This window comes from Calliphora vicina, chromosome 3, assembly GCF_958450345.1.
Source record: "Calliphora vicina chromosome 3, idCalVici1.1, whole genome shotgun sequence".
Taxonomy (NCBI): Eukaryota; Metazoa; Arthropoda; class Insecta; order Diptera; family Calliphoridae; genus Calliphora; species Calliphora vicina.
Window position 1 is genome coordinate 119,362,533 of NC_088782.1, and position 17,012 is coordinate 119,379,544.

The following is a 17,012-nucleotide window of genomic DNA, read 5'->3' on the forward strand; positions in this document are numbered from 1 at the left end:
TTTTAAATGTGAAAAATTAAGTTATTTTCCTTAATTTTGTATAATTAAGCAATTTTAGGCAGCTTTTTTAATAACGGTCTTCTATTAAGTTTCAAATTAAGCAAAACTCCCCCAAAATTACGCAGTAGTTTCCCAAAAGTCCTCGAAAATGTATTCTTAAATTGGATTTTTTCAATAGTCCCCCAAAGATCCTTGATTTCACAATAAAACTCTGTTAATTTTTAAATATTTGTTAAATTCTATTTTTATTTATTTTTTTTATACTGTATAAATCTATATTTAAAAAAAAGCCATGAAATTGCCATAAAAACTAAAATTTAACTAAAAAATTGTATAGTTATAAAATAAGGGAGGGCAGAAAAGCAATGAAACTAAAAAAATAATTTAAAACATGATTAAAGTTACTTAAAACTATAAACGAGAAAAAATTAAAACATGTTTAAGTCCCATATTTTTTATATACATTAAATAAACTTTTTGTATTTTGAGAAAAATCATCACAAAACGCCACAAGTTTTGTAAAACCATACAAAATTTGTTCTTTACAGGTAGTGGACAGCTAGCTGTAGTGCTTAAACTTTAAATACCAAACATTTAGCCTTTTTTAAAGTCCAACAAATCATCTATATCCACAACTTTTGTTACAATTTTGCCATCCTCATCCTTTTCCAATTCGGCACGCGTACAACGGCCACAACAATCAGCTGAGGGTTTATTTTCACATTCACCCAGGGCAGGAGGTTTGAAATTAGGAGTCCAGGGCCCTAAACTACCGCTGGCATAAAAGTCCATAGGATAGGAATTTTGTTTAGGAGCAGCATTGTGTGGCATGTATTCAACATCACCCAGCACCACCGACAATTCATAGGGATTCAGCAGTGGTTTGGCGAAAGCTGTGCCCCAATCTATGGATAAGCGAGGACAGGCTATTTGTACAAAAGCATCTATATCATCGAATAATGAAAGTTTTTGGGGAAAGATTTCCGACAGCAGAATGGTGGTGGAATCAAAACCTTTGGCTCGTATACGTTTTTCGAGGAATTTGTGAACTCTTGAGCTGCCCTGGCGTCCCAAAGTACCCAAAATAATACCAATTTTCTTGGCTTTCATGGCCTTTGCTATTTCGCCATAACGCATAGACTGCATGGTACAGTGATCGTATTGTTCAATGGTGAATTTTTTTTCATAGGGATCGTATTTAAAGGCCTGAAAAGATAAACAAAATAAAAAAATTATTTTTTAAATCAAAATTATGCGTAGAAAAACCGTTATACTGCAAAATCTTCTATAGAAAAACTGTTATACTGAAGGTTTTACTGAAAATTTTCATTAGAAAACTGTTATACAAATAATTTTATTATATAAAAACTGTTATACAAATAATTTTATTATATAAAAACTGTTATACAGATAATTTTTCTCTATAAAAACTGTTATACTGACAACTTTTTTATAGAAAAACTGTTATACTGACAACTTTTCTATAGAAAAACTGTTATACTGACAACTTTTCTATAGAAAAACTGTTATACTGACAACTTTTCTATAGAAAAACTGTTATACTGACAATTTTTCTATAGAAAACTGTTATATTGACAACTTTTCTATAGAAAAGCTGTTATACTAACAATTTTTCTATAGAAAAACTGTTATACTAAAAAAAACTGTTATATAGTAAATTTTTTTAGAAAAACTGTTATAGTGACAATTTTTCTATAGAAAAACTGTTATACTGATAATTTTTCAATAGAAAAACTGTTATACTGATAATTTTTCAATAGAAAAACTGTTATACTGACAATTTTTCTATAGAAAAACTGTTATACTGACAATTTTTCTATAGAAAAACTGTTATACTGACAATTTTTCTATAGAAAAACTGTTATACTGACAATTTTTCTATAGAAAAACTGTTATACTGACAATTTTTCTATAGAAAAACTGTTATACTGACAATTTTTCTATAAAAAAAACTGTTATACTGACAATTTTTCTATAAAAAAAACTGTTATACAGATAATTTTTCTCTTGAAAACTGTTATACTGCAATTTTATAATAGACTAGCTAAAACCCGGTGTGCTTCGCTACCCGTACCGTATAGATTTACAATATATTTAGTCTATCTAAAATTAGTTTCTGTTCATGTGAAAAACATGGATTTTCTAGATTTAGTCCGCAAACTTGCAAACACTGACGTTGGGCTTTATCAATTGTCATTGCAAATACTAAGCAAATAGGAAACTGTAATCGAATAAAATCAAATGGCATTTCCGAAGTTATAATTCCCAGTTATAAAGGTCGCTCCGATTAGATTGTTCATTAATTGCCTTACTGTAAGTCGAGTGCCATTACAAATACGCAAACAATCATACAAACAAACAAACACACATTGACTTTTATATATATATAAGGGTTTCAAATGTATACATACAAATTTTAGCATTTACTTAATATTTTTGGTAGTCCGCGCATTTCTGTACTAAATATTAATATTGATAGCTGCTATAGCTGTTCCTATATATAATTTTTCATCACATCTATGGGAGGTGCCACGCCCACTATTGCTATTTTGCCCATTTTTGGCCTAAATAAGTAGTTCATACAAAATTTTAACGCTTTACATACTACAATTATACAGATAGATATGAATTTTAGTATTTAGATTGTTTGGGAAGTGCCACGCCCACTATTTCAGTCCGCCCATTCTTGTCCTAAATATTAAAATTGATGGTAGAATATCCGTACAAAATGTATGGATTCTATCTCTTATTGTATCCCATATATTAGATTTTTTAAATAATCATCATATGGGAGGTGCCACGCCCTCTGTGGCTACTACTCCCATTTTTGCCGCAAATATTTAAACAAACAGTGAAATTGCTCATGCAAAATTTGAGGACTATAGCTATTATAGTTTCCTAAATATTTGATTTTAAAAATTAACTTTGTATGGGAGGTACCACGCCCACTTAAAATTTCAAAACAAAAAGTAGCCTATAGCTCCTTCCAGACATACATAAATATACTGTAAAAATTTCAAGCAAATCGGTTCAGCCGTTTAGCCGTCTATAGATCCCAAACTAAAAATAATAAACATACATACATACAGACACACATTCACTTTTATATATATAGATAGATCTTTTATATTGACAATATATTCTATCAAAAATTATTTTTCCATAGAAAAAATTTTAATTTTTTTGGTTTTAATAAAAAATATTCCAAAATTTAAGTACCCACCTTCAATTTCGGATTGGCTATCATGGCTGATTCCAAATGAAACCGTCCATCTCCCAAGTATATAATCAACTTAGTTGTCTCTGGCAGTGTGGGCGAGGTACAGCCTAAAATCTCACCGGGACTCAAAGGTTTAGCTTGTGGCACTATCACATCATAGCCGGCTGCCTTAAGTTCCGCCGAAGCGGCCTGTAACGTTGTCACAAACTGTATGGTACTAACTAAAGCCATCTGACCATCTTCCGGTTTAAAGTTCAGCTTAACGGAATCCAAAAAGTGTAGCGGATCAATTTTGATATCCACAAAAATGTATAAAACCTTAATGCCCTCCGTCTGATCGACGGGTATTAAACAACTGTGGCCGTAGTGTACCAGCAATTCAGCGCCTAAAGCTTTAGCGGTATAATCGTCAACACAACAGGCGCCATAGGTAACATCACCCATGATTACGGTATCGGCTTCGGTAAAACGTTCGATAATGTCACTGATTACCATGGCATACATTAGCAGTCCCTCGGGCAATTGTAGGGCTACACGTTTCGCTTTCATTTCCTTGATACGCCATATAGTTTTGTGTATTTCGAAATTATAGTTAGAGGGTAGACGTTCAATGGCCTTTTGCAGCTGGGGATCATCGAGTAGACTTTGGGGTATACGATTTAGACGGGCCTTGGGTTTGAAAACTTTTTTGGGTTTAGCTCGGACCACTACCACATCGGTTGAGGTTGTTGTGTTATCATTTAGTTGCATGTTTTGGGCCTGAGCAGCATTAGGTTGGATTATGTCCAACATGTTGTCTGAAATGAAATAAAAATAACATTGTAAGTAAGAATTGTTAGAAACAAAAAGGTTTTTTTTGCAATAAAACAACAAAAAGAAAAAAGCTGTAAAGGTCACAGTTAGCTAAGTAAACGTTTATTGAGATTAGTGGAAAATATTTTCAGTTGCAAGTAGCCAGTTTTGGAACTCATCTCCTCAAATGTAAACAAAATAAATGCATCAATTACATATTCGACAAACATACATGTTTGACATGGATAACTGATCAAACATACAACATCATAAGTTCGATGTAAATACACTTCGAACTTAATTAAAATAGAACTGCAAGAACAATTTGAAAGGTTGAAAACACAAATATTACACCAAAGTTTATTTTTTTTAAACAAAATGTTTTTGTTAACAAAAATGGGAACACCTTGAAAAAGTTTATTAACTGACTCACCTTATGTTTTGCTTTGTTTATATTTATGTAGTAAATGGTTTTTGGCCAATTATCAATTTTAGCCGACACACTTAAAGTGATTAACTAAAACGGTCGTTTTTTGGTTTGTTTTGAATAAGATTTCCTGTTTTTAAATTTAAAAGTTGTTTTTGTTTAATAATGTTAAAAATAAATGTTGTATATTTTAATTTATGCACAAAGAAAATTATAAACAACAGGCAAATGTTAGCAATAAAGTTGTTTTGATAATTTTGAAAAATTATTCTTTTTATATTTACCTATAAAGTTGTTATAAGTTTAGAGCACTTTTTTTTAAATTTAATTAGAAGTTTAAGAACTTGTTTTAATTATAATTAAGTACACAAATGTTCCTTTTATGTTTAATATCAATTTTTTTTTATAATTTTAAACTCCTCAAAAAGAATGAACTGTATAGTTCAAATATATTTTTTGTAATGACATCTAAACTAAGTACAAAAAATATCTAAAAACTTCTTATTGTTATTTTATGTATGCTTTGCATAGTTGTTGTTGTTGCTATTCTTGTCGCGACTTTGTGTGTTTGTTGTTTATTTTGGTTTTATTGAACTCATGTATGCACCAACCACCATTAACACTGGCCCGTAAGTCACGTAGACCATTCGTTCTTAATAATACATATGTTTTGATGTGGGTTTCAACTTATAATAAGAAAAAACTCCACAAATTTCCCTGCAAATTGCAATAGTTTGTAGTTTTGTTTACCTGTTGATTTGTTTAAACGAACACTATCAGCTAGTTTAAATTGTAAGCAATTTATGCAATAATATACAAGACTATAATATAGAGCGTGTGTAATTAGTTTTTTTTTTGAAGAGCACGTTTGTTGATTTTCTTTATGTGATTATGACAGTTTTGTCAAAAGTAACTGTCATTGATAAGAATAACAACAGATGTTTAGCAAACATATGTGAAATATTGTTGCCAGATGGAAAAATAAAAATATTTTTCATTCTGGCAACATCAGAGCCGCTGAAATGAATAAAAACATTTTTTTTACCGAATATTGGTATTAGGTCGATTTTTGTCCTAATATTCGGCACATATCAAGGCGAATTTATAGAAGGTGACGACAGAACTACAACAAATACAACATATACAAAAACAACAGGTACTTTGTTTATGTAAAAATATAAGTGAACTGTCAAGGTGCATTTAATAAGGTGCCATCGGCAGCACAGCTGATTATAGAAATAGCACGCACAAATGTCAAACTACAAGTCTTTTCAGAGTTTGTTTAGCTTCAACTGTAGGTCTTTTTAGAGTCTATATTTAGCTTTAATCGTAGGTGTTTTAGAGCCCCAGTTTAGCTTCAATCGTAGGTTTGTTTAGAGTCTCAGTTTAGCTTTAATAGTAGGTCTTTTTAGTCCCAGTTTATTAAAATTCTTAAAAAGGGCGTTGTACGTAAATGCAGTAAATTTGTGCATCAAAGATGCTACGACCAGGGGCCGAATTACCGAACTCGTGATCGAATGAACTATCGTATCGAAAAATAATTTCGATATCGTAATTATACCAAAATGTACTAAATTTCATGCTCGATATCGAATACCGTAATCTCAAATAAGAAAATTACGATCGAATTTACTCGACATCGAATGCGGTAATTCGGCCCCTGCACAAAACGCCAGTAGTAAACAACAAAATTTTAGCAAACAAGAATTTTATTTTTATAATTTTTTATTAAACACAAATAATACAATGGAAATTCATTTTATTTAAATTAAGAAAATTTTACATTTTTTTAAATATATGTACGTATATGTAGGTATTTTACATATTCATTCGTACCATAACCGATTTTATAACATTTTGGACTTCTCCCCAAACTTCGATCTCATCGAGACTAAATTTCATTTTATTACGTTTTTCAATTATGGTTTCCAATTTTTTAATGGCCTGGGTTTTTAAATCCACGTACAACTCCTCAGCGTTATAAAGCTCCAAAATCAGTTTTTCTTTTTCGTTTTTATATTTTTTGTTGTCCGACTTTTTAGCCTCCTCCTTCAGGTTGTGCAAATCATGACGCTTTTGTAGAACCATACACTTTACTTCACACAAGTACTGATTGGCCTGCAATATATTTTCATAAAATGTACAAACTTTAAGATCAGTTTGCAGTTTAGATTTATCTTCGTCGCAAAGCGATTTCAAGAGATCATCAACTTCTTTTTCAAAAGAAGCTAATAAATTTTTAACTTTTTCTGCAATCTCGTTAAATTTTTCCATGTTGAAATTATTTTTTTTTGAACGGGAACAAAGAAACTTGCGTTACTTTAATACTTTATTGGCAGAACTTTGAGGAATGAATAAATGATTTGTTAATATGGTGGCATTTTTTCTAATTCGGGGATTTTTTTAAATTGAACGCGTTAATGTTGCCATATTTTTAGAACTAGTTTTCGAGACTCGATTCAGAGTTGTATTTTATATAACAACTTCCCCACGTAACATGAATTTAGAATTTTTATGTTTGCAATAATTGTCAAATTCTATTGCTTACCTAGAAATTTGACGTGAAGACGGTATGAGTATGAAGATACCTTTTGAAGTTGCTTTTGCGTTTGATTAATCTTCGTTATTAAACTTCAAAATAAGAAATAGAATAAAATGTAAAAAGAAGGAAAGAAATTAGTGTAAAGAAAAATATGAAAAAAGACACGAAATATACAAATCGTGTCTATTTGTCTACTCCCCGTGCTTCTCTATACCGTTCGCCTACAAACAAAAAGCGACGCCTTAAAAATCATCATGTAAACGCAGAGATAGTGGTGTACTACATACTCTACCTCTTCAACCCCTCGCCAAAAAGTATACAGAGGCGTCAAATTTGACAGTTCAAAAACACTAAAATCAGCTTTTTTTGAAATTGTTTCGATAGAAAGAGAAAACAAATTTGCGGTTTAATACAGACAGTGCGTTAAAACAAACAACTATATAAATAAGCACAAAACCAAACCAGTTGAAATTGTTTCGAGCGAAAGAGACAAATATATTTTTTTTTGCCATGTCGCCTCTGTATACTTTGTGCCCTCGCCAACAAACTTCGTCTGTCTACAAATTTTATGGACGCTATCAAATTTGACAATTGCAGCAATAAATATTGCTACGTGGAGACAAATAGTAATAATATCAATATTCGCGTTATTCTCTCAAACAATGGGCATCACTGCATAAAATACTAACAAATTTTGCAACTCTGCCACAGCTGTTGTCATTCTTTGTTTTTTTTTCATACTCCCAACACATCAACATTAGAATTGACTCATTTATTTGTGAAATTTTTGTTGAAAAAATTAAAAAAATTTAGTAATTAATAAGTTTTAACGAAAAAAAAGAACAAATAAAACGTTCTCAAAGTATAACAAACACATAATAATTTGTTTGATGCTATCAAAGAAGAGAATTTTAAAATTAAGCTACAATTTATCCTAAGGGTTCTATTAACACCTTCGCAAAATTGATTTTTTTCTGTAGGAAAAAAAAGAAAATGTTTTAAAATTTTTAAAAATAAAAACAATTAAAACCATGATTTCTTACAATTCAAGTATTAAGTGGTTGTTAACCACTTTAATGGTTTTTACCATAAGCGGTAAAGCACTTGCCAGTGATATTACTAATGAAGTGTTTGGTGTGGTCAAAGAAGGTATTGTAGCTGCTTTTGGAGACTTCAATTCGGATGAACTAACAGATGTATTTCTAATAAGGGATAATATGAAAGTATTGCAAATATTATATGGTAAGTCAAAAGCCAATATATTAAAAAAACAATTGCTAAAGACATTGATTTAATTTTAGGTGCCGAAACGGAGCCCTTTTTAAGAAATGGTCCTTATTGCAGTTATGAAAATTTTCAAATTACTAGCGTGGTTCCCGGCGATTTTGATGGTGATGCCTTAATGGATGTGTTGGTAACTGTGAAACCTAAAGATACCAATGACAATATATACGGTGTGTTTGTACATTGGGGTGGTCCCGAGGGTCTAAACTGTACTAAGGAAACCGAAACTCCCTTGTTGAAAACCACAGGGGAACCATTGGCTTTAGATTTCAATTGTGACATGATTATCGATTTATATGGCCTGAATGAGTTGAGGGAGCGTATGTTTTGGATTTTCCAAAAATCACGTGAACCTCCACAGCCACGAGCCCAAGCGGCACCCACAGGTGGCACAACATTTGGCGCCAGCATTAAAACACCCAATGCAAATGCTTATTTGGATTTGAATGGTGACTTTATGGCCGATTTATTTATACAAACTGATAAAAATTATGAAGTGTGGTATGGACGTCATGGCGAGCAAAAGGAAGATTTTACCTTTAATCACACCATAGATATATCTATAGTGGGCGCTGATTATAATCTGGGTCAAGCTGTGTTTGCTGATTTTGAATTGGAAGGAGTGGAAAATATTATTTTGCCTGTGTGTTTCCATAAAGATTGTACAAACTCTACTATTTTAGTACATGATGGCAATAATTTCCGTGATGTGCATGTCAATTTCAAAGATCCTCAAGCGGTTTCTTGGGGCTTTGTACCGCCCGTTAAAGATGATGTATATTTAAAGACCATCACAGCACGTAGCGGTGACTTCAATATGGATGGTTATCCGGATCTTATAATGACCCTGCAAACCTTAACGGGGCCCAAGCGTATGCAAACTTTTCTGCTGGAAAATGTTCCCTGTAAAATGTGTAATCCGCCCTTGAAAAGAACCTTCGAAGTTAAATGGAATGCTTTAAATCCTTTGGGCAATGATACAGTGGCTGGAGCTTTCTACGATTTCTATCAGGATGGTAATATTTTTAGATTACTTATTATTCAACCTTCTCTTCGTCTGTCCGCTAATAACTTAATATATATAGTCCTGGATCGGTTGCTACATAAACTCCGGCCACAACTGGCTAATCATTTTTTTTACCAAAATTTTCATTCAACTGATAATTTTTTCCGTAATTTTTTTTTTCACCAAAACTAGTTTTTAGTTTTTATCTTTAAGTATGTTTTGATGAAGGGAATTTAAAATTCGGTACAGCCGAATATAGCGCTCTTACTGGTTTCTATTAAACTACTTATTTATAATTTTAATAATAACCTTAATTTATTTAGGTGTCCTGGATGTCATCTTAATACAAAAGACCAAAACCGGCCAGTATAAACCTTTAGCCTTCCGCAATACCCTGGATTATGATGCTAATTTCGTTAAGGTTATAGTGCTAACGGGTTTGGTCAACAAAAAGAATCCCACTTTGCATACCGCTTTAGGCCGCAAGAAACGTACCTATGGCACCAATTTACCGGGACCACGTATTACCTACTTCACCACCACACAAGACGGAGATTTACAGCGTGGCTCGTCGGTGCAATTGCCACAATCTTCTTATTTCGCCTTGCAGTTGCCCTACACCATCTTCGGCCTGGGCAGAACACCAAATTTTGTCGATTCCCTAACTGTGGGTTTGGCACACATGTCGCGAAATTTCACTCAACTTATACCCAATTCTCAAATAATAGTGGTGCCCAAACCCATTGAAGATCCACAACGCTGGAAAGCCCAGCTGTTTGTAACGCCCAGCAAGCTGATTGTCATGAGTGTGGTTGCCTTGGGCGGCACTTGTTTGGTTATTGTTCTCATCATTTTGGTGCTGTACATCAAGGAGAAACGTGAGGATAAACAGGAGAAACTACAAGAAGCCCATCGTTTCCATTTCGATGCTATGTAAGGGTAGTTAGTTGTAAATTGCAAATGCGTAGAGGAGACAGTTTACAATTTTTCTAAATTGTCTGAAGAAGAGTGATATTTTTTAAGTAGTTTTTGTCTCATTTCTTTTTATTATCCATATTAAAATTCGCTTATTTTTTAAGTTTAAACGAATTGTTTATATATATTTTTTTCTTTTTATTACAATACTTTTTTTTAACTTTTAAGTGTTGTGTTTTATTTTAAGCGTTTGAATTGATATTAAACTCTATATATTTGAAATAACCTTTAAATTATATTAAAATACACAATATTTCTCTAATAAAAAGAAATTTAAACAAATAAAAGCAACTGAATTATTAACAAACAAAAAATATAAGAAAAGAAATTGAGGTTTTAAAGTAAATTAAATAGATTTGGTAATATTACTGACTTTTTTTGGGAGAATTTAAATTTTTATACCCTGCACCATTAGTCCAAAGAAAAGGACAGGAAATAAGTATAGACTGGGATTCTCAGAGTCCTGTTACCTAAAATAGCCAGCCTATTCCCTATGATAAAGTCTAATAGATTTCCTCTAGCTATATTTCCCAGTTCATCGTGGAATCCTTCCCCTAGCTATTTTTGCCTGAGACCCAGTAATCTAGGACAGTTACACAGAATATGTTTCTAGGTCCTCAATATCATCGCACAACCTACAAAAGTCCTGTGCGCCCATATCCCATTTACCAATGAAGGCTCCAATTGAGCAGTGTCCGGTTATCACTCCTACTAAAGACCTGAGACTTTAGAAATCCAACAACCCAATTATTATGGTTGCGTTTACATCCAACTTTGGCAAAATAGTCCTGGACACCATACAATCCGTCCTACTACACCAGGATTGGTTCGTAGAGTCCCGGAATCTTTCAAGGATCAATCTATAGTAGTGACATATAGGAGGTTTAACCTCCCAGTCCCTATTAATATCGTCCAGATCCGAACCCAGTCTGGCCAGTTTATCTGCTATCTCATTTCCCTGTATGTTACTGTGCCCTTGTACCCAACACAATCTTTGGTCCGCAATCTCAATTATGGAGTGAATCATAGGAAAATAAAGGCATTATAAGATTGGGAGAAAACTCTAATTTTTCTCTATTAATGTAAATCAATTCATTTCAACAAAATGTTTAAAAATTTCCTTTATTTAAAAAAATTTCCCTTCAAGTGAAATTTTTATTTTACAGAATTTTAATAAAATTTTGACTGCTTTTTACTCTATTAGTGTTAAGTATTTAATTTCTATAACAATTTTAAAAATTTCCCTCATTTGAAAAAAATTTCCCTTCAAGGGAAATTTTTATTTTACAGAATTTTAATAAAAAATGTATTGCTTTTTCTCTATTAATGTGAAACAATTCATTTCCACAAAATTTCCTTTGGTTAAAAAAAAATCCCTTCAAGGGAAATTTTTATTTTGCAGAATTTTAATAAAATTTTTACTGCTTTTTACTCTATTAGTGTTAAATATTTAATTTCTATAACAATTTTAAAAATTTCCCTCATTTGAAAAAAATAAAAAATGTATTGCTGTTTTCTCTATTAATGTGAAACAATTCATTTCAACAAAATGTTTAAAAATTTCCTTTATTTAAAAAAATTTCCCTTCAAGGCAAATTTTTATTTTACAGAATTTTAATAAAATTTTGACTGCTTTTTACTCTATTAGTGTTAAATATTTAATTTCTATAACAATTTTAAAAATTTCCCTCATTTGAAAAAAATTTCCCTTCAAGGGAAATTTTTATTTTACAGAATTTTAATAAAAAATGTATTGCTGTTTTCTCTATTAATGTGAAACAATTCATTTCCACAAAATTTTGAAAAATTTCCTTTGGATAAAAAAAATCCTTTCAAGGGAAATTTTTATTTTGCATAATAATAATCAAATTTTAATTGGTTTTTACTCTATTAGTGCTAAATATTTAATTTCAACAAAAATTTTAAAAATTTCCCTCATTTAAAAAAATTTCCCTTCAAGGGAAATTTTTATTTTACAGAATTTTAATAATAACTGTATTGCTGTTTTCTCTATTAATATGAAACAATTCATTTCCACAAAATTTTTAAAAATTTCCTTTGGTTAAAAAAAAATACCTTCAAGGGAAATTTTTATTTTGCAGAATTTTAATAAAATTTTTACTGCTTTTTACTCTGTATGTGCTAAATATTCAATTTCTACAACAATTTTAAAAATTTTCCTCATTTAAAAAAATTTCCCTTCAAGGGAAATTTTTATTTTACAGAATTTTAATAAAATATTTATTGATTTTTTTCTGTTTAATGTGAAACTATTCATTTCTATAAAATTTTTTAAAATTTCCCTTGCATAAAAAAAATCCCTTCAAAATGGAATTTTTTCTTCGTCTTCGCAATCAAAATTTGTAGCTTTCGAATGAATTTCGATCGTTAGTATTGTTTTTGACAATTGCTTCCAAACTAGGGCAGCGTAATTGTCTCCTTGTCTATAACCTAGAAATTACCAGCAAGAGCATTTTGGATTTTATTTTGGGTTTTCACTTTCTGGCTCACTTTAGCCAAGTGAAAAGTGAAGGAGGACTTGAATCTTCAGGTTTTGCAGCTTAGAGATACTTCTCCCTTAGAGTAAACTATTTTGGAGTAGTATAATGGGAACTGAAGAGGAATTGTGGCTAAATTAATAAATAAATAAAAGAAGTAGGTGGAATACTAAAAGTTTCTTTTATACTCTATTGGCATATTTTTTTATTTATTTTAATATTATTGAAAATTAAAGTTTAAACCAAACAATGAATGAATACAGTTTAAACACTATGTTTAATTAGATATAGTTTTTTTGTTTGTTAAATCAATATTGAGGGCTTTGAAAAGAAAACCTGAAATTAAATGAATATACAAATTAAGAGATTTATTTTATTTAAATTTAATGAATTTTATGTTTTTTTTTAAAGTATGTTTTTTTTATTTTAATAATTTAAATGTTTATTTTTAAGGATAGGTGAGAGAGAGATAGATACTTAAAAAAATATAGTATGTATATATTTAATTAAACATTTTATGCACGATAGTAAGGGTATGGATGAACGTAGTAGACTGGCTTAAATGAGAATTATACATTCCTTAGTTTTGTGGTTTTTTTTACTGGTCTTAAAAATAATGTAGTTCTTTTTCTTTTAATTTATAATTCAGTATTATTTAGCAACAAAGTATAGCAGAAAGTGTGTTTATGGAAAATATGCCTTGTCCAATTGAGATTTTTGAAAAACTCTAGCATTTGTTAAAAAATAACAAGTGTAATAAAATAGTTTAAATTATAAAATAAAATGTTTGAAATTATTATAATTCGTTGTGGTTAAAATGGAACAAAAAGAGCAGAACTTCATTGCATTTCAAATAAAATCTAAAGTAAATATTATGTTAAGTAGTATGTAATTTGAATAATATGGCAATTTTCTTTACTTTTGCTTGGTTTTGTGTTTGTGGTTGAGTGTTGTGTTTTTTTTTTAACTATTTGGCTTTAATTCTTTGTTTGCATATGGTTTTAAGTATTTTTTTCTTTTATTATTATTTTTTTTTTATATATATAATTTAACAAATTAGTTTTGAAGTTTATAATAATAGTTATACATTATTAATTTATTGAAATATTTTGTAATTAGTTTAGAGTAAAATGGAAAATTTGGTTGCTTTGTTTTCTGCAGTATTATTATTTTGTTTGTGAATGAAAATTAACTTAAGTAGTATAAACATAACTGAAAATAAAAACAAATAAACATTAAATTAAAAAATTCCTGATATTGCTAAAAGACGCTGTCTTTGCCAAACATAAAGAAATATCCCCCTGCTTTAATAAACCTAAATATTTTTTTTCATGACGCCAACCTATTATTTGAAAAAGAAATTATTAGGTTTACATTTCTTTAAAGTTTCCTATTAATCACTAACCTTTATTTGGTTCTTTTTTATGTTGTTTCACCTTTGCCACTGTCATCTGCATTATCATCGTCATCATCCTCATCATCGTCGTCATCGTCATCTTCATCATCGGTTTGTAGATCATCTTCAGTTTCTAAATCGAAGACATCATCAAAGAAATTTGAGTCTAGGGTTGGTTCGTTTGTTTCTTTTCGTTTTGGTTTAATGCAATAATCTTCTAGGGTCATGGGTACAACAATGCCTTCTTTTATGGCCTCAGCATTGGCAGCTAAAGCTTGTTTACGTATAATATTGGGATATTCATTATCTTTACCCTGGTTGGAGAAAGTAAAAAGTTATAAGGAAATTTTTATTTTGGATGGGATTTTTATTGCTTACATTTCCCTTTCAAGGCAAATTTTTATTTTTGATAATTTAAATAAAATTTTAATTGGTTTTTATTCTTTTAGTGCTAAATATTTAATTTCAACAAAAATTTTAAAAATGTCCCTTGTTTGTAAAAATTTCCCTTCAAGGGAAATTTTTATTTTACAGTATTTTAATACATTTTTTTTCGCTTTTTCTCTATTAATGTGAAACAATTCATTTCTACAAAATTTTGAAAAATTTCCCTTGTTTAAATTAAAAATCCCTTAAAGGAAATTTTTATTTTTCATAATTTGAATAAAATTTTAATTGGTTTTTACTCTATTCATGCTAAATATTTAATTTTTACAATAATTTTAAAAATTTCCCTTGTTTATAAAACATTTTCCTTCAAGGGAAATTTTCATTTTACAGAATTTTAATAAAATTTTTTTTGCTTTTTTCTTTATTAATGTGACACAATTCATTTCTACAAAATTTTGATGATTTTCCATGATTTTAATAAAATTTTGATTGGTTTTTACCCTTTTAATGCTAAATATTATATTTCTGCAACATTTTTAAAAATTTCCCTAATTAAAATAATTTCCCTTCAAGGGAAATTTTTATTTTACAGCATTTTAATAAAAAAAATTATTGATTTTTTCTATACTAATGTGAAACAATTTATATCCTAAAAGTTTTGAAAAATTTCCCTTCAAGGGAAATTTTTATGTTGTATAATTTTAATAAAATTTTAAATAAATTTAATAAAAAAAACCCAAATTTTTCACAAAACTTAATACACTCACCTGAGAATCTCTCCATCTTCGATACATTACGGAGGCATCAACATTCGCCGGCGAATATGTATTCGGTTCATTGAGCAACGAAATCACCGACAACAATATGGTTCTAACATTTTGCGTAGGATTCCAACGTTCACATGGCAGCTCTCCACTCTGGGGATCATCGACCGGCGGATGTAATATGGAAATACACAGATCCCCATTCTCATAGACATTCGGATGCCAAACTTTGGTTAGAAAACGTATGGAAGGTGGTGAATATGGATAGTCGTGAGGAAATTTCATATGAGCCTTAAAGTAACCACCCTGATAAAGGGTATCCGGTGGACCAAAAATGGCTACCTCCCACTCGAACAGATTGTCATCATTCACCAACTTGACGCGGAATCCTTCAACGGGTTCCTCTTGCAGGGATTTGTATTCTAAGGCCAAAGCTCGTACCGCTGAGCTGCTGGGTGTGGCCAACGATGAAGAATTTGTGGAGGAAGTGGAGGCCAATGAATGTGACATTTAGGATAGATAAAATAAACTCCTTGACGATTGTGGCTGTACCAAATTATTGTTAGCACCACAATAACAAAAGAAATTTTCCAAAAATAAAATAGATTTGTATGTTAGAAGTGTAATAAATCTACAAAAGGTTCGTTTTCTTTTGTTTCACACACAATTTAGCTGAAAATAAAAAAAAAACGTTAAAAGAAAATCATTAAAAAAATTAGTGAATTTTATTTTATGCTTAAAAACTTTATCATTTTTGAAAGTTGTGTATTTATTATAAAGAAAAGAAAAAAACAACTATAAATTTGGATGTCAGCATCTCTGCCAAGGTGAACTAGCCAGAAAAATCAACCTCAATTTATGTTTTTGTTGTTTTACACTCATAGCTCACGCAAAAACTACAACAAAAAACAATATGCAATGATTTTGGGATTTAATAATTTGAAGAAAAATAAAATCACTTCATTTATTTTTTTTCCTTTATACTTTCTTTTATATTGTTTGTATATATTTTTTTGCAATTATTTCTTTTAAAAATTTTATATGAATTTTCTGTTTGCTTCTCTAGTTTCGTTTCTCTCCCGTCTTTCGTCTAAAAAAATTTCATAAATTTTTCCAAGAACACTTTCATGGCTGCGTCACAAAAAAATTTTTCCTTTGTTAAATCTTTGCTTCAGTTTTACTCACATTTATATTAAACAGAATTAGCACACAATTTTATTTAATTTACTTATTAACAAAGTTTAAAATGTTGGTATTAAATTTGCAAAATTTATAAACGAAAAAAATGCAATTTTATTTTGTATTTAGCCGATATATTTTGTTGGTCGAAATGTATTTAAGAAAATTGAGGTGAAAGCAGAAATGGAAGAGAATAGAGTTGCCAGTCTTAAGGTATACACTATACTGAAAGAAACAAATAGAAACATTGTTGAAATAAATCTGTTTTATTTTATGAAACTATATTTATAAATTGCTGTAGCACTGACATTTTCTAGGAAATAGATGGGTACAATGCATTTCTGGGTTTGGTAGTTACTGAAAGTAATCCTTTTATATTTCAACGATTTTATTTGGTCAAGTATTTATCATAATAATTAATGACATTTGCTGTCAAGACAAAGTTGCCTGATCAGAGCACTAACAATTTTTGTCATAACTTTACAACCATTTAGACTTATATCAAAGATATTTTGTTA

The 17,012-nt window shown here is 30.1% G+C and overlaps 3 protein-coding genes across 4 annotated transcripts; 1 reads left to right on the forward strand and 2 right to left on the reverse strand.

Annotated features, from left to right (window-relative positions):
* Positions 1-218: 218 nt before the first annotated feature.
* Dph1 (diphthamide biosynthesis 1) lies at positions 219-5,347 on the reverse strand. 2 transcript variants are annotated; one of them, XM_065503913.1, is made up of 3 exons: positions 5,211-5,347; positions 3,245-4,038; positions 219-1,206 (listed from the first exon to the last, which is right to left on the reverse strand). In XM_065503913.1, the coding sequence occupies exons 2-3, from the start codon at positions 4,031-4,033 to the stop codon at positions 595-597; spliced, it is 1,401 nt and encodes a 466-aa protein (XP_065359985.1). In that variant the 5' UTR covers positions 4,034-4,038; positions 5,211-5,347; the 3' UTR covers positions 219-594. The 2 variants fall into 2 exon arrangements, with proteins under 2 accessions (XP_065359985.1, XP_065359984.1); XM_065503912.1 differs by lacking the exon at positions 5,211-5,347 and adding an exon at positions 4,467-4,608.
* Positions 5,348-7,995: 2,648 nt separating this feature from the next.
* On the forward strand, positions 7,996-10,554 carry LOC135953533 (T-cell immunomodulatory protein). The gene is made up of 3 exons (XM_065503473.1): positions 7,996-8,244; positions 8,304-9,302; positions 9,616-10,554. The coding sequence occupies exons 1-3, from the start codon at positions 8,034-8,036 to the stop codon at positions 10,227-10,229; spliced, it is 1,824 nt and encodes a 607-aa protein (XP_065359545.1). The 5' UTR covers positions 7,996-8,033; the 3' UTR covers positions 10,230-10,554.
* A 2,653-nt stretch (positions 10,555-13,207) lies between these two features.
* Positions 13,208-16,634, reverse strand: LOC135954035 (ubiquitin-conjugating enzyme E2 R2). The gene is made up of 4 exons (XM_065504082.1): positions 16,501-16,634; positions 15,319-15,987; positions 14,171-14,475; positions 13,208-14,107 (listed from the first exon to the last, which is right to left on the reverse strand). Exons 2-3 carry the CDS (start codon positions 15,823-15,825, stop codon positions 14,188-14,190), a joined length of 795 nt encoding a protein of 264 aa, XP_065360154.1. The 5' UTR covers positions 15,826-15,987; positions 16,501-16,634; the 3' UTR covers positions 13,208-14,107; positions 14,171-14,187.
* Between the last annotated feature and the right edge of the window lie 378 nt (positions 16,635-17,012).

Excerpts from the sequence above, each read along its gene's own strand:
- Dph1 (XM_065503913.1), bottom strand. The coding sequence starts at position 4,033 with ATGTTGGACATAATCCAACCTAATGCTGCTCAGGCCCAAAACATGCAA. Across the intron at positions 1,207-3,244 it reads TAGCCAATCCGAAATTGAAG|GCCTTTAAATACGATCCCTA; the intron begins GTGGGTACTTAA and ends TTATCTTTTCAG.
- LOC135953533 (XM_065503473.1), top strand. The coding sequence starts at position 8,034 with ATGATTTCTTACAATTCAAGTATTAAGTGGTTGTTAACCACTTTAATG. Across the intron at positions 8,245-8,303 it reads AGTATTGCAAATATTATATG|GTGCCGAAACGGAGCCCTTT; the intron begins GTAAGTCAAAAG and ends ATTTAATTTTAG. Across the intron at positions 9,303-9,615 it reads CTACGATTTCTATCAGGATG|GTGTCCTGGATGTCATCTTA; the intron begins GTAATATTTTTA and ends TAATTTATTTAG.
- LOC135954035 (XM_065504082.1), bottom strand. The coding sequence starts at position 15,825 with ATGTCACATTCATTGGCCTCCACTTCCTCCACAAATTCTTCATCGTTG. Across the intron at positions 14,476-15,318 it reads GAAGATGGAGAGATTCTCAG|GGTAAAGATAATGAATATCC; the intron begins GTGAGTGTATTA and ends TTCTCCAACCAG.